This window comes from Salarias fasciatus, chromosome 20, assembly GCF_902148845.1.
Source record: "Salarias fasciatus chromosome 20, fSalaFa1.1, whole genome shotgun sequence".
Lineage (NCBI taxonomy): Eukaryota > Metazoa > Chordata > Actinopteri > Blenniiformes > Blenniidae > Salarias > Salarias fasciatus.
The window spans coordinates 11,195,162-11,222,482 of record NC_043764.1 but is presented as its reverse complement, the minus strand read 5'-3'; the positions used below and the strand labels follow the sequence as shown (position 1 = coordinate 11,222,482).

General features: G+C 43.8%; 1 protein-coding gene across 3 annotated transcripts in view; it reads right to left on the bottom strand.

The window, feature by feature from the left end:
• plxna2 (plexin A2) overlaps positions 1 to 27,321 on the bottom strand; it is a 226,627-nt gene that overhangs the window by 101,207 nt on the left and 98,099 nt on the right. For all 3 annotated transcript variants that reach the window (XM_030118346.1, XM_030118347.1, XM_030118348.1), the window contains exons 6-12: positions 17,300 to 17,423; positions 14,412 to 14,565; positions 12,370 to 12,466; positions 9,385 to 9,499; positions 8,530 to 8,730; positions 7,747 to 7,843; positions 7,337 to 7,536 (exon numbers count right to left, since the gene is read on the bottom strand). In XM_030118346.1, the coding sequence (XP_029974206.1) occupies positions 7,337 to 7,536; positions 7,747 to 7,843; positions 8,530 to 8,730; positions 9,385 to 9,499; positions 12,370 to 12,466; positions 14,412 to 14,565; positions 17,300 to 17,423 (988 nt within the window). The remainder of the gene's footprint in view (positions 1 to 7,336; positions 7,537 to 7,746; positions 7,844 to 8,529; positions 8,731 to 9,384; positions 9,500 to 12,369; positions 12,467 to 14,411; positions 14,566 to 17,299; positions 17,424 to 27,321) is intronic.

Genomic DNA, 27,321 nt, shown 5'->3' with positions numbered 1-27,321 from the left:
TTTCCCCATCTAAATGTGGTAACACACACACACACACACACACACACACACACACACACACACACACACACACACACACACACACAGAGGTCACCTCTTTCTTCTGTATGACGACATACATCATCCATACATTCCGGACTACTTTATCTAATTCTTGGTACTGGACAGAACCCAGCTGACTGAGGGCAAAGGCGAGGTTCACCCTCTCACTCATTCGCTTACACACCTGGAATCCTTTCAGAGATCCCCAACTAACCTAATATGCATGTCTTTACAAGAGTGCGTCAGATCTGTTCTAAAACACCTGACTGCAGTGAACGGCTCCTCACTGTTTTGTTTTGTGGGAGCGTGGTGATTACAAAAGCATTAGGTACAGGGGTGCTGAGGCAGAGAGATGTCTAAAACATGCTGGACAGGGGCTCTGCAGGACCAGGGCTGGAAACCAGAGAACGCAGAGAGAAACTTGGCACGCACAAGTGAATCATGCAACCTTTACACAGAAAAGCTTGGACTTGAGCTGGTGTAGCTGGGAGGGAAGAGCGCTAACGACTACACCACCATGCAGTGCAACTGTGCAGGAGCGGAAAAAAAAAAAATCATAATGAACATCATAATTTTTTTAAAAAGAAAAAAAAAAATAGAGGGGGGTTGTTAACATTCTGGACGTCTGCCTGCTCAAAACCTACTGCTGTTGCCATGAATGGTAAATCTAACAAGGGGCCATATCAATGCTTAGTACCGACCACCTACTCATAAAATGCAATATGGCTGCCCAGCATGACCTTGGCACAGTGTGGCATTGAGCCTTCTGTGCTGCAGAGCCCCGTTGAGGCTCAAAGCTGGCCATTTTCCAGCCCTTTAAACGCGGCAGTGGAAGACGAAGACAGGGAGAGAGGAACGAGAGAAGGTGACACAGAATAAAGACAGTGGACTATACTGTGAGGATGTTTGGTAGACCAAACGAGGAGATGAAGGAAGAGGAGGGCAGCAGGGAGGAGACCACTGTCACTTTGCTGTGTGAAGCTACCGGTGCTATGTAAACAATCAATACGCTATTACTGGCCATGCAAGCATAGGAGGAAAAAAGAAAAAAAAAAAGAAAAGGAAAATCAACACTCAGCTGGACCCACTTTACTGATTTGCAATGTGCCATGTGATGGCAACCCTTTAAGAGGTGCAGTAAACCCTCCCCTGTCTACCCCCCGACACCCACTGGGGCATTGCGGCTTCCCTGTGGGACGCCGGCATTGTAATCTAGATTCAGTGGACATTAATTGCTCTGGATGTAAAGTAAGTGTGTCACTGCACCGCCTGAGGGGTCTGAATACATGAATCTTTTAGCACTGCTTGGGCATGCAGGGTATAGGGGGGGAAACATAATGGCTAAATATATCCATGTCAGGCTATGGCAGCAGCTATTCGAGTAGACTTAGTGATGGTTACATAAGCAATGTAAGTTCCTGGGAGAGAACGAGGGAGAAAAGGGGAAAGAGATGATTGGGGACTTTGAGTTCAAGAAGAAGGGGGGGAAAAAAAGAGGGGAATTAAATCAAAAGGGAGGATGCAGCGACAGAGGGAGAGCCGATGCCACTTTGTTTGGTCCCATCAGCCAAGACGGTGACAGGTGAGGGTGGTGGCAGGACGGCAGTCACGCATCACAGATGGGCATCCTAAAAGCTTGGGAAACCTCCTCCTGCTCCCCTCAAGGCTGAAATGGAACCCATCCCGTAGTGGACCAAACACAGGAAGACAGTCTAATCCATGCATGAAACCCACTGGCCTGAGCCCCTGTATTGGCAGATAGAGCCTCGATTCATCAGGATCATGGAAAAAGCACCACTTCAAAGATGCACACCCTCCATGTCTTCAGGCTATGAAGCGTGAGAGAAATGCTGCTCTTTGTCTCTGCTTCAGTGTTTTCTTACACAAAGCGGCTTTATTCAGAAAGAATTCCCCACTTACCTATTACTCTGGTTCCATTGCTTACCCAATTCTAATGACCATTACAAACCAGAAGTAACACACTGCAACACACGTCTGGAGAAAACACTTTCAAAGGTGGAGTTTGTCTTTATATTTCAGCATCCTTCCTTTTGCATCTTTTTCGTTTTTCGCCGTCTGTCTTTCATCATCTCGTCTCCCCGAGGCTAGGTGACACATCCTCCTCCTCTAAGAACCAGCTTGCTTGTTTGTCTTACTACACACACTTTTGAGAGGGAAGAAGAACAGGAAGCCTCATTGAACATGCACGCACACCCCGCTGCCCTGACTTCCCCTGCTCCTGGCCCGTGCTGCCATGCCATGCTCTATGTGTGTAATCCTTTTAGCCGCAGTGCTGCTGCACGCCTGGCATTGTCACACTGTCAATAGAGGGTAAGTCCCAGCAAAACACCCAGTCGGCCTGCACACAGCTCCCCCTAGCTCCCACTCTCACCCTTTATCTAGCATAATCTGTCTCTTAGCCAGCTCAAGAGATCAGGGCATTGACCACTTATCACGATTACCTTAAATATATTCTGGGATTTTGTTAAAAAGAAAACCAAAAAAAAGAAAACTGCAGTTAATAGACTAGAGGGATGACTTGGCCTAAATTTAAAATGCAGACATTTGAATAAAAACAGGACAGGGAATTCCAGAAAAGAAAGACTCTCTTTTGAGTCTGTATACTGTTATTTTAAGCAGAGACAGAAAGAAGAGATCTTCAGTGCGACCAGCCTGCGCTGTCTGTCAGTGTGGGTTTGACGTATTCAGCTGAAGTGATGGTGGAGGAAAGATGTGCTGATGCAGCCAGTGATGGTCTCAATACATACAGCAGAGAGCAAAACACCAGCCCAGCTGCCTTCAGGCTATGCAGGCCAAGCACATCTCTGCAACTACAGCAATCGACTGAGTGCAGTGGAGTTCTCTTCGACAGCTCAGAAACAATAATATTTAATCACCCCATCGCTCGTTAAAATCCAAAGAAATCAGCTATTTTACGTTCCTGACTACAACACTTCATGGGGCACAAAAGGCTTTCTCCTGGACTCCCCAGCAACAGAATTCATTCCCTCTCAACGATCAGATTTTGCTTTTAAAATGAAATAAACCCTGGATATAATTTCAAAGCTTGCCGCTAATCTCCTTGTCTTTGGACTCTGCTCAGACTAATTCGAGCATGTCACTTTTAATTGTGAGTAGCATTTAATGAGCTTGATAAAAACCACACTGATCACTTGGTCCTGAACAAACTACATCCTAAATACTTTATGGGGTTCTAAATGTCTTGTAGTCAGCTAAGAGAAATGGGCTGTGATGAAAAGAAGCTCTCTGTGCGTGAAAGAGGAGAAAGTGAGAGAAAATGGTGCGAGGGGGGGAACTTGCGCATGAGTTTTCATTAGCAGTGGTTGCGATTATCTAAAAAAAATCAATCAGAAAAGTCACTCTGGGTGGTTAATGACAGGATGAGAGGACACTGTGCAAAGCTCTGTTTAGTGCAAATAGTGAAAATACAAATGATGCAACAAAAACATGATTCCTTCAAGATTCTACTTTATGGCAGCAAGCTCTCTTCCCACTTTCACTGAAAGACGCTGTTATTTCAAGTATCTCCAGTGACTTTTCAAAAGTGGTTTCAGATAGTCATCACACACTAAAATATTGATTTTAAACTGTGGAGCTCAGACCAACGCAAAGTGTGATGAATATTCCATCTATCCATATATTTTCCATACTTACTCCCGCCAGCTCACCACCTGAGCCACACGCATACCCTTAAAATGCTGGTGAGCCACGGATGAGCCAACCGGTGTCAATCTCCATCATGGCTGATGCTGGCTTGATTCGGCTGAGGATCCCAGCGGGCGCAGGCTTATCAAAGCTGACACTTGGTGAAAGACAGGAAACACCCATGACGAGTGTTTTTAGCCCAGCCTAACCGAACGGGTCTACACACCACGTGGTGCCCGCTTTGCAACACATTTGATCACAGTTTAAAATATGTGGTGCATGTCGTACGGTGGGAGGAACCTGTGGAAGACCGCCGTCATAGCTGAGTGACTACGGATGATCTTCGTACATAAATGGAGGAAATCTTCAGACAGGGTCTGAAATCTGCTGTGAGGTCCAATGCATATTTTTGGAGTGTGGGAGGAGGATGGGACACCTACAGAGTATACACAAAGGGGAAATAGAAAGCCCTTCAGAGAAAGACCCTCCTCACAGGCCCTCTGTTCCTGTGTTGTACAAAATACCAACAATGAGCTTGCATGCACTCTTCAAGGGATAAAAAGAAAGAGGGAAATCCATTCCTTTAATTCCTGAGGCTACAGCAAGATGTTTATTTTCACTGTCACTGGATGTGAGGGCTGCCTCTTTGCTAGACTGTAAACTCATATAGAAGCCTCAGCCAAAACCTATTGAGGAGATGCCTTTTATACGCCCATCTGACTCCCAGCTTCATTTGATGTTGTTCCCTCTGCTGTTAGCAGGGGCTTACATCTCTTCAATATTAATGGGCCATGGTGGGAGGCACCATGGCACTTAATAGAAACATTAATTATTCAAAAAGACCTATCTTCTGGTAGGCACATCTACTAATGTGCTAGTATGTATACAAATCAGCTCATGATGGGGGCTTTGGTGCATACAATCAAAACCAAATTTATTAATAAATTCAGCCCACCAGGGGGATGTCTGCTCCTTAAAGAAACTGTAATCACTGAAAGACGGGGGGGGGGGGGGTTTGCAGGGAGGAGCACAAACCAATTCTGTCATTGACGAGCAGAAAATAGGTGCGTCTGCGCGTCGAAAGCACGAGACGGTTTTGCCACCTCCAGCCATAAACAGATCAGAGTTCAGATAGCCCACAGGTCTCTCAACCCCCCCCACCCCCCCCCGCCTCCAGCCTGCCTTTGTTCCTTCCATCCTTTCATGGCTCCATTTCTCTGCTCTGTCTTTTGTTCTCTTTGTTGACTCATACCACCCCATTCAAATCCTCCAATCATTCATAATTTCACCATTACTCGTCCTCAAACTGTAATATATCATCAGCCCCTGCTTTTTTAGCACTGTTAGAAATAATTTAAAGCAATTACACGGCTGCATAAATCATTTTTGTCCCTTTCTGGATGAATTGTAGCCTAAAAAGGGCTTTGACATTATAAATCTTTACCTTGCACGGCGTGCGTAATGTCAGGATCTCTTGCATAGAATATGTGGAAATCGTTGGTGAAAGTAAGATAATGGGATAAAATATTTGAAACACCTTCATTAGAAAACATTCTCATGAATGATTGTTCCTCTGGAATGAAATAAGGACATACTTTTTCTTCCCAGGCCTTAACAAAATAAAATGTTGGTGACAAATGGATCCAATAAATATTTCACTAGAAACACTTGGGTGTAATTTTAAAAGCGCTGTAATTCATTCTCAATGATTCTGGCTCAGAAAAAGGGAAAAATGATGAGTTTAGCCAAATATTTATTCAAACAAACATGCACATTATTGGGAACAAATGTTCAATATAATATAAATATATATTAACTGAAATAAATGAGTGATAATGAAAATCTAGACCTGTAACAGGTATAATGATTGCAGGCTTTTCTATAAGCTAATGTAGTTTTTAACCAGTAAAAGACTGTCAACAAGATCTTTTCGTTTGATTTCCAATACAGAGAGTTTAGAAGGTAGCTACTTATTCAAAAAAAAGTACATGCTGTGTGTAACCTTAAGTGTTATTGAGTTAACAGTGTGTGTTTCACTTTAGAAGTGCAGGACTGAGGTGAAAATACTTTAATCACTACAAGAGGCTACAAGAGGTGGCTGTTATCAGGGACCAAAGAACAACCCAAAAATATCACACTGGGTGTCAGCCCAGTCAGAAATAAAAATACACAAAGAAAGACAAGGAAGAGGATGAAAAAGTGAAATCAAAAAGTCAGAATCTGTTTCCTCTTCGTTCTGTCACTTTTCCCTTTATCCTTTTTGTGTAGCAGAACAAATCAATTAACCAAGACGTTTGCTTCAGTTTTTAATTGGCTGCAGTGAGCTGTGAGTACGAGGTGGAAAAATGAGAAGCCAATTGAATCAATGTGGAGATTACGCAGATACGCAGAGAGGTCTGCTGGGTCAACCACAATGCACTGGTGTGTTACCGGGCCTAATTAAATAGCACGCCCCGCCTGGCCTGACTCCTTGTGACAGCAAACCCGCGCTGTGTGATCAAGATGACGCCTGAACAAGCAAAGGATCACTTATGGAAAACAAATAAGCACTTCCAGGTCATGACCTCCGCTGCTGAGGTGTAGGACATCCAGCCGTCAGGTGAGGTTTTTAAACTGTGTAAGAAAAAGGATCAGGGGCGGGGGGGAATTCATAGATTTGTTTGATGATTTTCCTTTTAAACAATTATTAAGCTTTACCTTAATGACCTTGTGTCAAGTAAAAAAAAAAAAAGAAAACAAGGAAATCTATGAGCAAGCCTCTGTGCACACTGCACTAACAGGAGTCTGATATTACGAAGACCATCCTTCACTGAGTGTGTGTTCTTCAATAATTCAATAAGGGAAAAAAGCTCTCAAGCCTTCACATAAATAAACACTGATAAAAATTAACTACCCAGGTACATAAAATACACTGCTAGCAATCCTTCAGCAAAAGAACATGCAGTTCCCAAAAAGACAATTAGAAACAGAGAGAAAAACACCCCGAAATACAAAATGAATCCAACATTTGAATGTCTGTGAGCATTTGGTAGAGGGTAAAAACTCCCAGGGAACTTGTTGAAGGTTCATTCTTCTCCTTCCAGAGTCCAGACAAAAACAGAACAGAGTACAATAGCTTTAGCAATAGATTCAATATTACATTGGATCTTAATGCAAATCAGACCAGAAAGCTAACCAACCTGACAAACTCTGCTATTATCAACACAACTTTATTATTTATTAATTATTCATACTTATCACCTAATCGATTAAGATCCTGTGTGAAGTATGCCAATAGATTACGCTTTCTGAGCATTTTGCATTTCATCAGCTGAAAATAACACCAAGAATAACATCGTGTGCAAACAAGATTCGAAGGAGTGGATTTGCAAGCAGAAGGCTCCGTTGGCACGAGACCAATCTGCTGGAAACTATGACGACTCCATGTTCGTTTTCATTTTAACTTGAATTAACCATGCAGTTTCAACCTGACTGATCATCAAACGTCCAGAAACTCTGACCATATATAAGACACACCTTGCTTGCAACAGCAGCTGAATATCAGCGATTGAAGCCTGGTGTGTGTGTGTGTGTGTGTGTGTGTGTGTGGGCAGGTCGGAGGAACCGACAGAGCATCACTGGTACTGACCTCAGTGATGCGTGGGTTGGTACACTTCACGTTCTTGCTGGACAGGTTGAGCCAGCGGGTGGTGTAGGGGTTGATGGGAGGGCAGTGGTGCCGCAGCGTGCACTTTCCCTCTCCACTGCACCAGCCGCACTGAAACTTCCTCTGTGCCTTCAGACACATGCCGCAGCTGTCCCGCTGGGCTGCACACTTGTACAGGTGCACTGTGGGATACGAGACAAAGTGCATCAAGCATAAACGGGCATTTCTTCGTTTGAGAAAAACAAAATTAGATCAGTTTGTAATATCTAATTGAAAAAAATTAGCACTTTAACACAGAGATAGGAAAAAAAATGATGTATGCACGTGTTACATTTGTTCATTTCCATCTTGTTTGCTACTACATGTTGACAGCAGCATTTCTTTCTCCCTACCTTGAATATTCTCCGGGTTGTCAATAATGAAGTTGCCGTTCCACACCACGGAGAAATCCACAGGCAGCTCGCTGATTTTCATTCCCTCGTACAGATACTGGAGGCGAAGGATGTGAAAAAAACCCCCACAAAGACAGAGATGAGCGTGGATGAGACGCAAACAGAGAGGAAGATTTCAATGGGAGGCTTGGGGATGAGAATTCCCATGGGTCTTTCTAGATGCAGCACTCTGTCCCTCCGATGTTACTCCAAGCTTACATCATCTCAACAACTGAGAGCTGACAAAGTGAAATACAGGAAGGAACAGCACAGCTGGGCAGGAGCCTGCGTTTTACTTCTGGGGTTTTAGATTATGTCCTTAACTGCCTGCTATCCACGTTTTTTTTTTTTTTTTTAATTTCCTGTATGCATGTGTTCGTGTTGAAGGTTTCTAAGAGAAACAGACAGTCAAAGCAAAGAGTGAAAATGTGCATGTCTGTGGTTCCTCTGGGAATATGCTGCAGAAGTCAGTGAGTGCTTGACTGTGGGGCTGCAGCCTTCACCTGTGTAGTTAGTTTGGCTGCATCCATAATATCTGCACTTGTTTAATACACATTAAAACGGAAACCCACACTGTTTTCTACAGTACAGTAATGAATGCAATTACCAGTTTATGTTCACTCCGTGTACTGTACAACACGTACCCCACCATTTACCCAATTGTAAAAAAGACACAAACAGTAATTCATGCTATGCTAATTACATTCAGCTTGGCACGGTCCGGACGGTCGTCGGATAACCTACCGAGCTGTTCTGGCACTGGACGCTGGAGCTGTTGAAGCGCAGGGCGGTGACCCGGTGGCTGACCCCCTGGATGTGGAGGACGCACTCATAGCCCCGCTGGCCAGATTGGGGCTGTGGCAGGTTCTTGGCCTTCAGGGTTATAGGCTTCACCTCCCCTGCTGGGATGAGAATCTCCTCGGAGCGCACCAGCTGGGGACAGTCCTGGAGGGAACAATAACAGGGCAGAAGGCGCACTGGTGTCAACAAAACAGAGGCGGAAATGTGGGTGTTGTGCTTTTTGGTTTGTATGTGACCAGCCGGATGAGATGATAAGCGGAGTGAAATGAAAACTGACAATGACACAGTGAGTATTCTACCCTTAAACACTAGATTGAGTTTTACCAAGAAAAGTTTTACTACAATGATCCTTTAGTGCAGAGTGCCGCTTAACAGCCCTCACAAGTAAATACACACCTGCCGTATGAGCGCACACTGTGAAGATTACCATAAACACAAGAGCACATTTCAGTGTTTCTGCCTCGCAGGACTGATGTGGTCAGAGTGATCCTGTGTCACTGTAAGACACGTTAAGCTCAGTAACTCCGGGGATAATAGAGTGTTAATTGCCACTGCGGAGAGCGAGCGCTCAGAATGAGGAGCGGCATTTCGGAAATAGAAGAGCTTAGATGGCTGCCTTTCTGCAGACATGCCCCGAGGCTGACACAGAGATGGAACATAGAGCAAGATGCAGGCAGAAGGATATTGAGTGAGGGGATGCGCACTAGAGAGAGAGAGGGAGGGAGAGGGGGGAGGAGAGGTGAGCTCATGTCCGTGACTGTGTGTGTGTGTGTGTGTGCATGTGTGTGTTCCACCAACCTCAGAGGAGTTGACTCGTCCCTCCTGGAAGGAACAGCTGGAGGGGTCATGGGTACACAAGTTGCGGTATTTGCACCAGTGGCAGCGGAAGGCACTGTTCACGCACGACAGACACCTGCACGAGCGCGCACACACACACACACACACACACACACACACACACACACACACACACACACACACACACACACACACTCTAAGTGAGAAAGTCAAAAAAAAAAAAAAAAAAAAAAAAAAACGGCAGTGCAGTCAAGGAGGGGGCAATGAGTTTGCCAAAGTGGGGGAAGTGCCACATCGGAAATGAGTTCAGATCCCAAGCGGGCACCTGCTGTTGTTGTGCCCTTGTGGCTGGCACCGTACCTAATAGCTTCTGGGCCAAGTTCTCCCTGCATACATTTTCCACCACTATACATTACCACTGCTTGTCATGTGTGAGCGGGAGGCTGAATATTAGTCCTCATAACCACAATCAGAGAGAGAGCGACGGAGCACTGGAACGTCGGCTAATGAGGACAAATAAGACACTGGCGCAGCTTGATCCTGCAATTACCATTAGCCCCGCATTGTTGGGACGATGTTGTAATCACTAGCTGTTAGGTGTGTGCGTCTTGCCGTGCGGCCGTTTTTTGCATGTATAATATATGAGTACGCGTGTTTATGTCAATGGAAGGATAGACGCTCCGGTGCCGGTGTCAGTCATGTGTAGATCCTCTGCTGAAGTAAAACCAGAGAGTACTTTAGAATAGAAAATACTCAAATGACAATCCTGCATTCATGCAAAGGTATTAACAAAAAAGTGACAGTGAAACTAAATAAATGAAAACGGAAATGCATAAATTAATGACTTGTTATGCAATGGTAATAAAAATCTGACTTTTTTCCATATTTATCTATTATTTTTATATCTATATTCTATATTAATGCCTCTATTAACATATTGCTTTTTTTCCAATTAATTTTGTTTTACTTAAATATATTGTTAGAATATTTAAACAGAAATCTTTGTGAAGGAGTGTTGGTGTCATCGGAGCTGTGGGGTGTGTGTTCTGAGCTGCTGAAACAAAGAAATTTCTTTCTATTTTATTCTATTTTGACCAATTTCAAGTGCTGTGAAGTACAATTTTGTACAAAACAACAAACTAAAAGCTTTAATTGCATGAATGAGACTTAAATCTACAGCAGGAAATGCGTATTGAAGTATACGGGTTATACTGAGATGTTGTGATTAAGACATCAGACATTTTAAGCGAGGGAGCCATTCAGCACAGGTTGCATGTCCTCCATGATTAACAATTAATTTTTCTGCATATACTAATTTTTCCCCTTCAGTTTCTTCTAAAAACGCCTTTATGGTTTGTTACAGAGTTTTAGGTGTGTCTGCTCTGCCTTCACCAGGAGTCAGCTGGAAGTGGTTAAAGCACCTGGTAGCCTTAAGTGGCTGAGAAGATAATTATAGTAACTAATCATAGTAATAGATAATCACAATAGACTTTCAGATGAGGGTTATTTCATTGGAAATTTAGACAGTTTAACCATTTTCTGGTTTTTGAGTTGTTTCTTTTTTTCCCTTTACCTCTAGTTGGAATGACAGTTGGAACATTGGCTTAGCAATGCTATCCTCACTTCATTCAGGTGTGACGGTATCAGCATGACGATGCATCAACATATAAGATCAGGTCTTGCTGTGTACTTTCTCTATTGACTTACCTGGTTAAAATGACGTAAACAAACGTGCATGCGGCATACAGGTTTGCATTTCTATGCTTCTTTCCAGTTTGGGACCGACTTGAGGAGGCTGTATGCTCTCATTGCTCATGGGTTTCATCGTTTGTCAGTGAATCTAAACTGTTTGTTTCTGTGTTTGTCTGTGATCTAATGGTGAACTGGCAAGTGTGTACCTTGCCTTCACCATCTGCTCCATTGGCTCAAGCCCCGACGACGGGGCCTGTTGAAAACAGGCGGTATAGAAGATGGATGTGTGTTCTCTTAAACAGTTTTTCACAGAGAACATTTTAGTCTCAGCTTGTTCTTTTGTCTCTGATATAAGTTTTGCACACTTGCTTACTGTAAGACATTTGTTGGTGCCAAAGCAAAATGCAACGGATTCTTTGGCAAACTTACTAATTCAGAAGAATAGGGCTTATTCACCTTCAGGCAGACAGAGAGGAGAGTGTATGTGAGAGCGGAAGACAAAAAGAGAATTAAAGTTGGCATGAGAGCATGTGAAGAGGAGTGCATGCCTCTTCCAAGTGTATGAATTTTGCTCTGTGTGTTCGGCTGTGTGTGCGTGTGTGTGTGTGTGTGTGTGTGTACGGGCACGTTTGGCATCACCGGCTAGCAGTGCTCATGGGTGAGTTAGTAGCTGCGCCGTGCGATACTCGGACAGCCGTCTTGGACAGCAGGCGGCCATACGTAGCTCACGGAGAGGAAAACGACAGAAAGACGGAGAGAGACGCCGAGCACGGCTGCCAGTTTTTATCTGGCAAAAAAAAAGACAGTGGCTAAAAAACGTTTTTGCTTTGATGTCAAGGAGATAGTCAGAGGATAATATGACATGCTATGATTCCGGCACCCCTGCTCGTGTCACTGCTGTGATATCTGTACGCCGTTGCTCTCCGCTCAGCGATACTCCCAAGTCAGCGGGGCCTTTGGATCTCACACAAACAGAATCTGCCACACTGGAATGAAGCGAGCAATTGCAAAGGCAGCGCCGACACTGAGCTCTCCAATCCGGGGATTCAATTCAACATCACTCAATCAGGGACAGACATCGCATGAAAATGGGCATGAAATCCCCTACTGAAGACCTGTTAGGCAGAAAGCAGTATTTTTATATGTTTGAGAGAAAGGTTTCATTGGACAAATGGCGAAAAAAAAAAACTTCCTGTTATGGAGGACAGGAAGCGGCTGTAACTAATTCCCACAATATCGATTTCAGTTGTTTTAGGGAACAGGTTGTGGAAGTGAAAGGAGGAAGGTACTCACAGCTGGTGGACGCTGCAGTTGTAAAACTTGACCTCGGTGCTGATAAGCATCTGACCGGTCTCCTTGGAATTCAGCCTCAGCTCAACACCGGACCAATCTAAAAGAGAGGAGCGAAGAAATCAGCATCTACTTCATGTTTACATAACATCTAATATCTGAAAATTATTCAGTCCTCATAAACAGCTGAATTAATTAAATCTCACACTTATTAGTGTTTTTCCAGTCGGTATTCATCCAGAGCTCTTGGCACCCAACGACACAGGATATTTCGAGAGGCGACATTTCTCATGTGGCAGTGTATATATGCAAGTTGAAAGAACATTTCTTGTGAATATACAGAGTATATGGGAAAGAAAAATTCAATCCCATACCATTTAATCAGATGGAAATTTGTTTACTGGCATTTGGCTGAACGGGGATGTTGCTCTGTGAAAACAGGCTCTGATCAGTCCCCGCGAGAATACAGCTCCCATGATTGTGTGTGTGTGTGTGTGTGTGTGTGTGTGTGTGTGTGTGTGTGTTTCCGATGAAATTCGATGTGTAGGAGGTTTGACTGACCCTCAGCGCTCTGCTCTCCACACAACACCTGTTGGGAATCATGGCTTGTTTCACACAAATGTGGAGGGCAGACTCATAACAGACTTTTACTACGAGTCTCACAGGATCTGATAAGGTGGCAGAGAGGTCCTGTCCACAACAAACCCTCCACTCCGATCTTTTATTTTTTTTCTCAGTGGAAATTATTGCTGGCTTTTTTTTTTCTTTTCTTTTTTTTTTTTTTTATAATGAGCCCAGCGTCCTCACAGCTTTATCTTGACCTCTCCTTCTGCCACTATCCGGAAATATGCTTTAATTTCTCCTCCATCTTCTATGATCTTTTTTCTATTTCACTTTCCATCTAATTTCCTGTTCCTCCCATCAATGTCCTCCTCTGCCACTTCTCTCCTCTGGTCATCGTCCCGGCGCGATCAATGCTGATGTGCAACAGATAGAAAGGCCTGCTGGAGGGGCGGATGAGATGGAGGATAGGAGGGAGGTCAGAAAGGGGGTGGCCTCAGGGGGGATGGCTGTGGAGTAAAAATGGAGGGATAAACAGCTGGATGGATGGCGAGATGGATGGAGGGGGGGAGCTTACAGGGAGGATTGGCTGACATTTACCTGGGGGAGAACATTCATATTAGAGCCTGATGCACCACTCCCCATGGGAGCTCTGGGCAAACAGGGCTGTCATTTACTCAGAGGGAGGAGGATTACCAAACCGCCAAAACACACAGTGATTTTCACACACTGCACGGGATATATTATTCAGGGTGTTTAGTTTTGCCACCCTGCAGCCATCTTACCTCGCAAACAGGAGGCAGGCATCGTCAAACAACAGATGTTAATATTCATAATGATCGATATGTCTGCACCTAAATGAATGCCACAGCCACTGTGATATATTTATTTTGTAGGTTTACAATGCTGGAGGGTGCAAGAAAGGTCAGGAGAATACTATGAATAGTATAATTGTATGATTAGCATACTTTTGTTCCTGGACATTAAAGCTGCCTTTGTGCTCGAATGACTAAAACAGATTCATGTATGTAAATCCTTGATCTGGCGAGTTAATGCAAAACTTACTGATTTCAGCCTTTTCACTTATGAAATCCAATCCCTGAATATATGCTCAATGCTTGGATGCTTTCCAAAGTACTTACTCTCAGAAGTAAGCAGCAGAACAAGTGCCTAAGCCTCTGCTGCTCAACAACAGTAAAACACCACATCAACTCCTCTATCACCCCCTGGCTAATTAAACATGGAGGGCAAACCGTCTCAGAGAAGTTCAGGTTCACAACAAGACAGTTCCTTTTTAATTAGTCAATGGTTAATAAGTACACATCTGGTGGCGTTGGTTTATGGCTTAAGAATTCTGTACACAGCGTTGCTTTTTATTTTTGTGTTGTATCATGCAATGCAGAAAGCGTGATGAGAGGAACCTCCCAATAACTCCATTTGACTCAGATATGACAACGACATAACAGTGATATAGTCATGTGTACCTTGGTCAGTGGGAATCAGGGGGACGTCCTTGGCAGCGGGAGACACGCAGAGTATTTGGTTGCCATTGACCTGCCCCTCCACCTCCGTCAAATTCCCGAAGGAGCATGTGATGCCTGCAGAAAGGTCCGGAACGTCGCTCACCTTCACGAGCAGCTGCGTACGGGGCAGAAAAGACGGGCAGAGTTTTATTTGACATCAGACTGTTGTACACAGCATTTTGGACGTGGATGACAATGAGCTGCCACGTGTAGAATTATTGATGTGGATCAACTTTCGACTACAACTTTTGCAGATGATAACAGATGCCCTTCACTGTGGGATTACGACATACTAACATTACTATTACTACACTGCTGCCCCATGAGGGTGTCACAGTGGGTCAGTAGTTAGTGCTTTTTCCGTCTTTCAAATGTTTCTGATATAATCAAAAGACATGCTTGTGATGTGCAATGGTCTGTGTGATCTTTCCAGATCTTTTCTGGTCCTTGTCTGGATAAACCGGCAAGATAAAGGATGAATGGATGCAACAGGAATATGTAGAATCTTAAAAAAAAAAAAAAAAAAAGTTTCACAACCATATCAAACATTAGTGTTCGAATCTTTAGCAAAGAAACATGAAAACAGCTCAGAAAAAGAGCACATAGGTTTTGGCAAAACTGAGGATCCATATTGCCAATAAAGGCTTTATTGCCTTAAAACAGCATGAAATCAAACAAACAAAGAAAAATAAGAGTATTTAGATGTTATTCTTCCATTTTTCTTGCAGAACCTGTCATTAATGGGATGGACAGCGTATTGTGATCCATTCAGGAGTCAATAAACCAAGCTGCGTGAAGGAAACAGGGAAAAAATAGCCACTTGGCAAACCATATTTGTTCTGTCGTCTTGCTTTAGAGTTTACAAGGAGATAATGATATAAGAAACACTAGGGGAAAAGAGACTACACACAGACACATACAATTTGCAGTACATGCGCAAAATACTGCGCACATGCAGATGCATATAAAAGCGTTTGAAGTCATTCTCCGGAGAGCAGTGACACTGGGGCTGGAACGTTCAGCTGCTCTGCCTATAAATAAATGTATTCTGCAAAGGGTGTGTGTGATCTCGCTCTCCAGCCAAGAGAGGCAGTCTGGATAATTATCACCATGGCATTTCGCAGCCTTGTTCCATTAGCTGTTATTTTTGGGCCATACCGTTTGAAGTTTCTCTTTGTTTTATCTGCCTCTCACTAAACACCGCAGGGCTACTGGGACAGGCAAGGCAGCTGAGCAGCTAAACTGTAGGCCTTTCAAGAGATGCTGACTGTCTCAGTAGCCGACTACACTGCCTCCCTCGTTAGCTGGCTTACTTTGGTACCCATTGAGAGGATGGATGATTTTTTTTTTCCCCCTTCCTTTCTTTTCAGTTGAAGACCTCTCCTCTCCTCTGTTGTACTTTCCGCGTGTTTGTGTTGCTTCACTCGGAGGTGTCAGAGAGATCCTTGATTACAGCAATCACAGCAATCAATGTCTTTTGTTAAATGCAGAATTCCCTGAGTAACCTCTCATATTAATTAGCTCTCATCGAACGCGCGCGCACGCACACAAGATTTGCTCGTGCGCACATTCTTACACACAGACACACACAAAGATGCCAAGGTCGTCCGAAAAAGTAAGCTCATCCCTGGGTGTTAAGTTTTTGCTCCTGTTTTGTTCTGTTTTATACAATGATGACTGTGGAACTGTATTTTTATTATTATTTTTTTTAAACCTATTGAGGGCCAATTTTATTAGTCAAGGTAATCTGCTATCTGTCCCACCATCTCCCAGATAACCATCTGCCCCGGTAGAAGACGGGAACAGTGTGAATCTGGATCTGGAAGTGTTTTTTTATGAATGGCTCGGTACGACCCTGCTGTTTCCAACTGCGACTGCGAGCGTGATAAACCTCTGTTTGCAAAACGAACGACAACAAAGCGAGGTCTGCTGAGGGCATGCTAGAGGGAGAGATATCATGCAGCGTAAGTGAGTCATTGCCAGAGAAACTGGCACATTCAAGCATTTACTTTGTTGGGTTTAACCAGTTAGAATTAAAATGCTTCTGAAAAGATACGTGCTGTCTTTTATTATAGGCTGTTATGAGATTTCTGCTGCACAGATATCCGAGTAGAGCTTAGCAGTGCCTGGTTGGTTGGTTACTTGGATGAAACCGTCTGTGGGAAAGTATTGGAAAATCGTTAATTCTGCAACTCTTGGCTGAGAGCATCTCAAATATCTTCATGCGTTAACCACAGTGTACATCTCGAAGTAAATATGCAAAGATCTGGCATCTCATCCCACAACAAACCTAAGGAATCTTAATCCAAGTAGACTAAAAATATGGATATAATGACCCCTAAACTGTGAGGAAAACTAAAGCCAGAATATGTAACTGTGAAAGTACATGTATAGCGTTTAGTTTGACGGGCAGAGCAGTTTATTTTCTCCCTTTTTTTTTTTTTCCACTGATGATCCTCTGCCTGTTTTCGCTCAGTCCATGTGGAAACACTGAACTGTACTCTGCTGCACTTGGACAACTTTAACACCTACACACACAACCCACACACAGACATGTCTTGGCACGCACATTGACGGCTTTGTAACAAGTGAGCATATGCATGCTGAAACTCCCACATAAAGCTCTTATGAACTTTCCCATCTAATGTTTATGCATCAACCACAATCAAGACTAGGTGTAGCTGTTATGTGGGAGCATTTAAAATCTTCCAGTTCTGTTACGTGGGTAGAAAATATGCAGATGGGAGCTAATTTTTCACCAGTGAATTTGCAAGCAGTGATTGAGACCACAGGTATTGTGTGCATGTGTGTGTGTGTGTGTGTGTGTGTGTGTGTGTGTGTAAACTTACAGGAACGCTCGGCTCTGACACCGCAATGCTGTCCGGGTACACGGTGGCCTTCACGCACTGGTTCAGGGTAGCTGCGAATCGGTACGGCTCGTATGCACGCTCACATCGGTTTCTCTGAGAGCATCTGAAAGAGAAGAGGTGGAATCAGAGAAAGATGTTGCTGACGGGGACACGATGATTTCAACAAGCTGACTTCAAAAGGGGAAAACTGACAAATGAGACATATTAAGAGTGTAACATACACAAAAGGCATGATTACAACAAAACTTAGAGATTGAGATGAATACGATAAATGGAGCAGTAAAAACTTCACACAAAAGGGAAACAGAAGACAAAGTGTCACAAATTAAACTTCCAATCTAAAACAGAAGGAATTGGTGGAAAATACAATGATTAAATGACAAAAACACGAACAGCAAACATTGTTTAAGAGTTATTGCAGCTGGAATAGAAATAAATATCCAGCAGTACTGCTGTAGGGAGGAAATAATGCTGTCACTGTCTCCTCAGCATGATGTTGATAGCACACTTTTGTGACAGGAGTGATTACCCATGTTTAGATGTCACACTTCTCAAGACAGACGATGGACAATTATTATTGACAGAAGTGCTTATCATACAACATTTCATCACTCGCTCCTGCTTCAGGACATCTGGTTTGGTCTCTAATAGCATTTTAAATGAGATGCTTAAGGCTTATTTGTTCACATTTACTTGCTCTGTGTTGTCTCACAGAAATGTCAATTTGTTTATTTTGTCTGCATCGAGGCGGCAGCCACTGCAGAGCCTGGCTATACTATTGTTACAGCACCTTTTTTCTGTCTCGTTCAGTAAAACAGATGGCATATTGTAATATAATTCGAAACCCATTTGCAGTTTTGTTGCATTGGTTAAAAACAAAGCCTACAAAACAGCTCATTATTACAAAGTATTCAGAGAGTCTCCTACCATCAATAACTGGCATCTGGGATGGGTGGCGTTAAAAGTTTAATGAACTGAGTGTAGCCCCCAGAAGGCTTTGCATCCCCTGTAAACTGCAGAAACAAGTGGTGGCGCGGCAGTCGAAACACTGCTACCAGGAGGTAATTTAATAAATCACTCCAACAAACCAAAAAAAGCCACAGTACAAATCACTACACACCCATATTATATTCCTCAATCATGTAACCAGTGCAAATTACAAGGTGCTTACTCACGAGAGATCTTAATGGCGAGACAGCGCATCAAGTGCCTCAAGACGTCGCCACATCCCTCATTAAAACTCTGCCGCCTCCCTCCTACTTCTTATTAAAAGTTATTCCCTCCACCCCCGTCACACCAGTGGTTCCCTATCCTCATGCAACCCAGCGGTGTTTGGTGTCTGCCTGACTGGTCACAGCAGCTCTAATTGGACTCTGACGGGTCAGCCGCTGTCCGTGGTGCTGATGTGCTCAGCCTATTCTCCCCTGGCTGCTCACGGCGTGCGCGCGTGCGTGCGTGCGTGCGCGCATGAGTGTGCTCTCGCCAGTATCATGCTTCTTAACCACACACTCTCACACACACTCACTCTGAGCTACATCTTCATCCACAGCCTCTCTGTGTGTAATTATGTTGTCAGAAGTTCAAGCCATAACCAGCAGACTCACATGAACAAGCACACACACACACACACACACACATGCACACACACACACACACTCGGAGTACTCCCTGGGGATTTAAGAGAGCAGAAAAGTGTAGAATTAGTGTAGTAGTGTGAATCTCCCACTGGGAAAGGGAGTGAGATTTCTTGTTCAAAATAATTACCTGGGTGTTTTTTCACTACTTTGGAAACTGTACTTCTACAATTTAATTGTGACAATTTTTAATTCTGTTACCTCTTCATTTTACACATTTGAGTCCCTCACGGTTCCACGTCTTCTCTCCAGTCTCTAGGTCTCTCTGTTTTGTCTCACTCCTTCACAAGTTGAAATTAGTACACCTTCCTTAGGTGAGGTGTTACTCAGTCTGCTATTTGGCGTTTATTTTCAATTCACAATGGCGGCAGAAAATGATACTTAATATGCTTTCAGGTGTGGGCTCTGCCACAATGTTTTATGCATGTCTGTGAGCTGTATATCTACAGATGCAAAAAAAAAAAAAAAAAAATCCCTGGGCAGTCATTAACTGACAAAAAGCTCTGCATTGATTTTTCTCAGTGTGATTTAAAAAAAAAAATAAAATAAATGATTTTGGTGGAGTGGGGTAAGACGACAGAGCGGGAGGAGGGTGAGGCTGTGTATGTGTGTGTGTGCGTGTGTGTGTGTGGGGGGGGCAGGATGGCTGCTGTTGCTATGGTTTCAGGAGATGGCTATTATCTCTGTGTAGTTAGAAGCTGACCCCTTGGCTCCCTCATTAGCTGAAGTGAATGCCAGCGAGTGTGGTGGACCACAATCCTGCCTTCCTCGTATTCCCCCTCCTGACCCGCTGCCGCCTAAGACCCCCTTATCCCCCTGTCTGGCCCTGGCGTGCCACTCAGTGGTTCCACCAACGCTCCATTCCCCATCACTCAATCCCAAACATATGTGCATCAAATCATATAAGTCCATGTGGGCACAAACAGATGGTACAAATACATGTACACCAATGAGCCAAAACATTAAAACAGGAGTGGTGTGGCAGAGCATGTGTTCTCACTCTTTTATGTTACTTTACTTGTTATACAAACAACAAAACAAAATCTATTCCGTTGCATTCCATTCTACATTGTATTATACAGCAGATGAACACTGTGTCCCTAAAGTTAATGTGTTAGAAGAAGATAAATTAGGGAAGCATCAGGATCCAAGCGAGCTTGACACAGACCAGATTGTGATGGACAGGTGACTGAGTCACTCACAAACCTGCAGCTCTTGTGGGGGAGTTTCTAGTCAGTGCTGCAGGGATCAGTATATATCAAAAGTGGCCTAGAAACGGTGAAGTGGCAAACGGTGAAGAGCGAGGCTCACTGATTCACCGGACAGTGAAGAACAGATGAGCTAATTTAACCCCAAACTGCTGCCAACAAAAGCCATGCTCACATCAAAACTGGGACACAGCAGAAATAAAGCAAACTTGTTTTCTTTTGCACGTGAATAGCTGGCTGCACGTGCATTGCTTACTTTGTTAAGACATTTCACCAGAGTCCACGATGAGAAAAATCCAACCCAGTGAAAGCAGTGTGATACCAACAATTGCTCTGGACTATACATATGGAGTGCTGTCTTTGAGAACAATAAATAGTCCTGCTGAGATGAAAAAATGGTTCATTAGTGGTTTTAGGAAAACATCTCTATCTGATTCATGGATCTGCAATTTTTAAAAATCATATTTTTATTAAGTTTACCAATGACATGGTCATATTGCCTTTTAGATGAAAACTATGTCTTGTTGTGGAAGACAAAACTAACATGCCAAAAACAAAATAAATGTGGATTTATTCCAGGAAGAAGCCGTCTGCCTCCTCTGCTGCCATTACAGAAAATCGGATTGTAGAATTGTAATACAAGAAAAAAGTACCTTGGCAACAATCATCGACAATAAACTGTCCTCTCAGCACCATGTTGTTGCTGTATACAAAAACGCAATAAGCACATGTTGCTTCACAGAAAAATGAAGAATTTCAATGTTGATCTCACTTTTATGAGAATGTCTTATTGCCGAGTTATTGAATCTCTCTTGACATTTTCCTTTTGTTTGTTGGCACTTTGTTGTCTCCCCTTTAAAAACAAAAATAGATTGAAGAGTGGTGTTAAAATGTGCTGCAGAAGAGAACAAAATACTCCTAATACTGCCTAAAGGCATAAGGACTCTTTCGATCCCGCTGCCATTGGTCTGTAAATGTAAGTACATTTTTATATATCAGTAAGTATCTATATGCTAAACAATTTATTTCAAACTGTTAATTTTTCACTGCTTGCTGCTTGACAAATGTGATAATAATGGATTCCATGCCTCAAATGGGCAGCAAAGTTCTGGAGCAAAAACGGGGTCTTGTGCAATTTCAGTCAGGTGGTCATAATTTTATAGCTAATTCAATAACAATTTCCCTTGTCAAAGCTCGAAGCAGCTGATCTGCATGTCATATAGTTCTCTGAGCTCTGTCCATGGTGCTGAAGCTTGCAACACTCGTTTCCTGCATCCACAAATATGACGGCAGCCAGGAGTGTCTGTCCCATTTCACGCAGCTGCGTAAGGTGAGCAGCAAAAGCAAACACAAGCAATAAAAAAAAAAAAAAAAAAAAAAAAAAAGTAGAGCACGGTGCTGTGTCAGTTTGTGTGGGCTGCAGTGTTAAGGCTGGAGCTCCAAAGTGCAAGTGAAGGCAAGACACAGTGTATGGAATCTGAGTCAGTGAACCATATCTAATGTGCAGTTTCACTTCAAGAGCTGTGTCTCTGCACTTCACACAGTGATGCAGCAGAGACCAGACTTTGGTGTCCATTCCACTGATGCTCCCGGGCAGGAAATTACACCGTCACGTCTTTTCCACCGAGCTTTGATTGACACACTGACGTACTACACTGACACTGTTGAGGGACTGCGGTCACACGCAGATAATGTGTACACTCAAGCATTTCTGACACTTTCATATGGGTAAAACAAACACCTCATCCTTCACACATTTATACACACCTTCACAGACACACATAAATGTGCTGGACTTCAGAGCAGAGAGGAAAAAAAAAAAAGCATGTGAGGGCAAAGATTTGGTTTCTTCTGGCTCCCCTCCTCTTCCCTCATGACATCTGAGGACTTCAGTGAAAAGTGTGAAAGTCTGTATGATTGCAGCTCTTGCTATGAGCACCGTGTTTAAAAACAGGAGGAGAGAACAGAGGGGGAGCCATTTTAAAATCACCTTCTTTCCCTCCCAAGAGCCAGACCACAAAACGCCACACAGAGAGGAAAATAGGAGCATGACAGAGATGCTTTGGTGGCCGGGAAGGGGAAACTGGTAGGAGGCGCACGGTGGGAAGACGCGGAGAATGTATTGCGACGATGAACTAGATGTACATTGAATATTTGATGGGCTTAACAAAGCTTTACCGGTTTTAAGTGGTAGGCCATTATGTGAGAGAATCAGCGGCGTGATTTGATTTAGTTGACTGGGTCTCTAGTCTGGGGACAACGCATTTCTCCAGAAACACATGTTAACGTAAACATGCACGTATGAAGGCTGACTGCACTGGGACTCTTTGCTCCCCGGTATGGAAACTGGAATTATTAGCTGAGCAGTGATGTGTGCGGCCGCGCAGTGCTGGGCTGCACACACACACATGCAGTCACACACACCCACACCAACACACCCCTCTCTCCTTCAGTGTCATCGTTCAAAGTGATTCACAGCATTTTCTTTTTCTGTGGATGCATCCTTCAAAAGTGAGAATATCCATTTAAATTCAGACCACAGTAAGTATACAAGGAAATAAGGAAGGGTTAAAAAAAAAAAAACAAAACAAATCAAAAAAAGTCATTCTGGCCTTGGGCTGACATGTGGGTCTGCTGTTTGAAGCTCGTGTCAGGGGTCAGACAAGCCAACAGAGTTCACATTAAATCTCTTGTGGTGCTTCATAATGTTACAGTAGGACGGCACCCACAGGACACAGAGCACTGCCAGTCACAAGAATAAAGGCAAAAAGCGTCAGGGTCAGATATATGCTGTATGCAAATGAAGCGTGATGGTGTTGATGTGAAGCTAAAGAGTGGAGAGGAAGAATTGATTCACTCAGAAAGCATTTCTCACTGCTGCACATGTGTGGGCTGAGCACAGAGATTCAGAAAAAAGAAAAAATAGAGAGTAGAGTAGAGATGGAAGCAAATCAAAATTATTATTGGATCATTAACTGTGTTCTGCGTTGGCCTGTCTGCACGTACCGCACATGCACGTGCCGTATTCCAGCGTGCTGCTAACCTGTGTTATGCCAATGTACTTATCTATGGAAATATTGATAGAGCTGGATGTTTGTGATCAATATCTCATTAGGCGCAATTGGGAAGATGGATACAGCATCCGCCGGGCCGCTCACTGAGGCTGCGGCTGATGAGTTGGCCATTAGGCGCACAGTTCGACATTCGCAATGGACTGAAGCAGCCATTTTCACTGCTCGGCTAATCGCTGCTGCCACTGGTAAAGAGGAGGTTTTATGGGTGTCGTTTGACATTATTAGAAACACAGAGGTTGGTACATAAACACAGCCAGAAATAACAGGTTGTAGTAATAAAATGAATTAATGTATAGCAAGAAATAGTTCATTTTAGTTAAGTTCTGTCTGAGAGCTGCTTCACACACACTTAATATGACTAAAAAGACAACCTAGTTAAAGTAATGAACTATACAGTGCAGAACTTTGTAGCACTGATTTCTCGGGCCAAACGTTTTCCAAATGTGCCGCAGCGTTGGCGGTTCTCAAAAAAAGATCTGCGCAGTTATATCACATGCACTCTAACAATTCAACACAGTACTGCAGTATATAGCAGTGAAGTAGTCGTATGCTGCTCTCCTCAGAGCGGCCCTCAAATGCTGATTCACTTTCTGCTGGGTGCTACTACACAAATAGCCCAGAGCCGTCGTCCTCAGCAGGCGCTGTTTGCAACACACACAGATCAGGATTTCATCTGTACCATCTACATAACAACATACATTTATTGTTCGTCACATCTTTTAGATTGTAATAAAGCAGGAGGACTTACTATTCTGCCTGACCTTGGGATTGGATCACTCATGCGCAGGAGTCAGACTTGCTACTAATCCTGACAAATCTTAAGAAAACCACTCGTCCTCTCCCCCCGGAATGTGGGAGAGAGTTGAGAGGATGGAAAGAGGAGAGACTGACGCGGGCCATTCTGCGATGGAAAAAGCCTCTTCTCGGCATAATTACAGAGCTAATCTAACAGCAACGGGATGCAGACCGAGAGAGTGAAAGAGAGCGAGAGAAAAGGGAAAGCGTCACCATAACTCCGTGTTTTTTGGATTGTGGTCAGACGAAGGCTGAACTAACCATTCACAGGACTGCGACTGAAGAGCGCTCGAGATGATGAGCTCCCTTTGAGCAGCAATCAAAATGCTGCTCGGTTCTGTGGGCCGATGAGTGCGCAGCATCAAACACCCTCTCCCTCCTTCATTCTTTCTCCTCATTCTTGTCCTCTCCTTTTTCCCCTCCTTTCAGCCTTCACGCATTCACTGGATGCCTAACAGCTGCTAGTAATTAAAGGACTTTAGAGGCTCACACCACCCTGAATCAGAGGAAGAAGAAAGAAAATGGAATGACAAGGAAGACAGACACGCCACTCCTGGTCAGCTCCATGCCTCAAATCCCCCTCTGCAACAATCTCCCCTCATCATCATTGCAAACTAAACTAATGTCCTTCCATGTTCCTAATTAGCCACCTTACAGTGCTGCACTTCAATGAGCATACAAGCACAAACATAAAGAAAAGAGCAGAGGGATACAGTGTTTGGAGGAGGAGGGGAAAAAAAAAAGGATTGATATAGTGGATGGCAGCTGCAGAAGGAAGGAGGAGGGTGATCAAAGCGAGGGGTGTTTATGTGTGGCAAGCCAACCATCTCTGGAGTGTGGAAGAGCTGATTCCAGAGGGGAGAGAGTCTAAATGGGAGGCAGCGCAATAGTGAGCCGGCGCTGAGCTGCGAGGAGATGAGATGAATGGCGTAGTTTAGACCGTAGCTTAGCTGTAAGGGGAGCGAGGGGAGGTGCAAACATGGGAAAGGGGGGGGAAAGATAATTTTATAAAATCAACAATGGCTTAGGGATGGAGGATTGGAGAAATGGAGGGAATAGGGAGCTGAAAGGAGAGGTAGTGATCATAGCTGTGGATGATGGCGCGACTGGGGAGAAATGTAATTTTGGGCGTGTAGGACGAGGAGAACTCTTCACCAGAAGGGCGCAGCTGCTAATCTCCAGCGGGATTTGACAGAAGATAGATGCTCCCTTCTGTTTCAGGCTGTTATACATTAATGCAGCCTTTATGCTTCCCAAACCAATGTCGCAAAACCTATTCAGGTTAACATGTCTTCTAATTCTAATGGAGACATGAGTGATGCCATGTCACTGTTAATGGTTAAATAAATATCTGAACATTCAGTTAATCGTCGGCAATGAAATCAGCTCCAAAATGTCTCGACATTTTGACTTCTTAATTGATCAAATCTGGATATCAGGCTGTAAATTTTTTTCTGGCCACATGACAGCATGAATGCTTCACCTTCAGGAGAAGGACAAATACTTTATTATTTAACAATATTAATTTCTAGGCATCTGTACTTAAGCTTATATTTGTCTGGTGACAAGCTACTTTTAAACACAAGTATCCGTCCTTCCTCCTTAATTCTTACCGGCGTTTTTTAAGTTTTAATCCATGAGGATGATTAAGAGTTACAGTGAAGGGATCCAAGCTGTAACAGTAAGCCACACTGAAGCTTTAACAGGTGGTACATTTAAGAGTGAACACTAAGACTTCCCATTTCTGTTCCAAGAAAAAAAAAAAAAGGCTTTTAAGGGATTTGATAGTGTTTATATAGAGTCCATCCAGGTCATTATCCATCGATTTTCTATACTTCTTTGTGCAGTTCAGGTTAGCAGAGATGGACAGACACTTGTACTCACCTTTACACCTCCCAGCCATTTAGACTCAATTAACCTCACAGGTGTGTTTTTGTTGAACTGAAAGCCGCAAACTCCAGGATTCAAACCCAAGACCTCCTGGATGAAGTGTTTTTCTGCCAGTTTCACTGGTTTCTCATGCACGAATTAACAAATGGACATCAAAATAGATGAGCAGTCTCAGTAACACCGGTGCTTAGATTTATGAGTGGAACAATAAGGAGGCCCACATGAGCTGCAACGACAAAAGAAAGCAACTATTCTTCCAGTAACTTTTCTTTCCGTCTCGGCGGTGACTCAGCCGGAGCTGACAGGGGTCCTGCCACACTCATTGCAGGGTCGGAACAGAGAAAGGGGGATTAGGATCAGAGACAGGTGGCACAAGGGTCCGGAGTGTCGAGAGAGCAGATGGCCGATCATACGTAAATCAGGGTGCTGACCTTTTCTCCCCATTGTACAGTACAGCAGTCCACGCAAGTGTTCGGCGCGTGTACACAAAAACGGACTCTGTGTGCAGCCACACGCGCGGGCATTAGCCATCGCACCTACACTTGAGAGAGCATCCACGCACCAAACAGCTGTTTCCTCGTCACGGTTGCTTTGACCATAACGGCTCCAAAACCCAGACACCTTTCAGCGTCAACACCTCCGTTATGCAGCGGATTCACATTCCGAGCCCGATTCCAGCCTGAATTACTCCGTTCCCCGCCACACCTACACAAAAGCATATGATTAACAGCCAAACACGGAGGCTTATGTTGTGGTAAATGATCCCTGTGTGAAGGCATGCGGACTGCAGAAAATACAGAGATTTAGTCGGCCCCTCCCGCCCCTATGCAAGCACATGCCGAATTACCTTGTCGCTAGGCAATTATTTGTCCTGTCCCAGCTTTGGAGTGATGTAAATTACTTTAAGTGCACTTTGCCGTGGCTGCCATCACGATAATGATGATTGCACCACTGCTTTGACACACACAAATATTCAAGCTATACCTTTAGAGAGGGTCCGCATTTAGAAGGGGTTGTAAGTGGAGAATTCAAGACACAGCAACTAAGAAAAGCTCAGACTGATGACAGAACGTGTGTACTTAAGAAACAAAGAGGGAGACAGAGCAAACGGTGTTTCAGCATTTTCAGCGTAGTTGTGTATTCATCGTCTGTCTCAAGTATACTCTCTCCAACAATTCATGTAAATACAGTCTTGTCAGCTCCACTCAGATGAATATTAACGAGAATGACTCACAGCCAATCTAAGATATTCTTTCCTCCAACCTGTGTCTTTTTTTTTTCTTTTATCTGTCGTGCCTGATTGAAGGCTTTTGCTGTAGTAACCATTCACTCCCAGCAGGTGTCACTCATGGCTTCTATGCTTAGAGTCAGGGTGAGAGGTAAATATCCCCAGAGTTCAG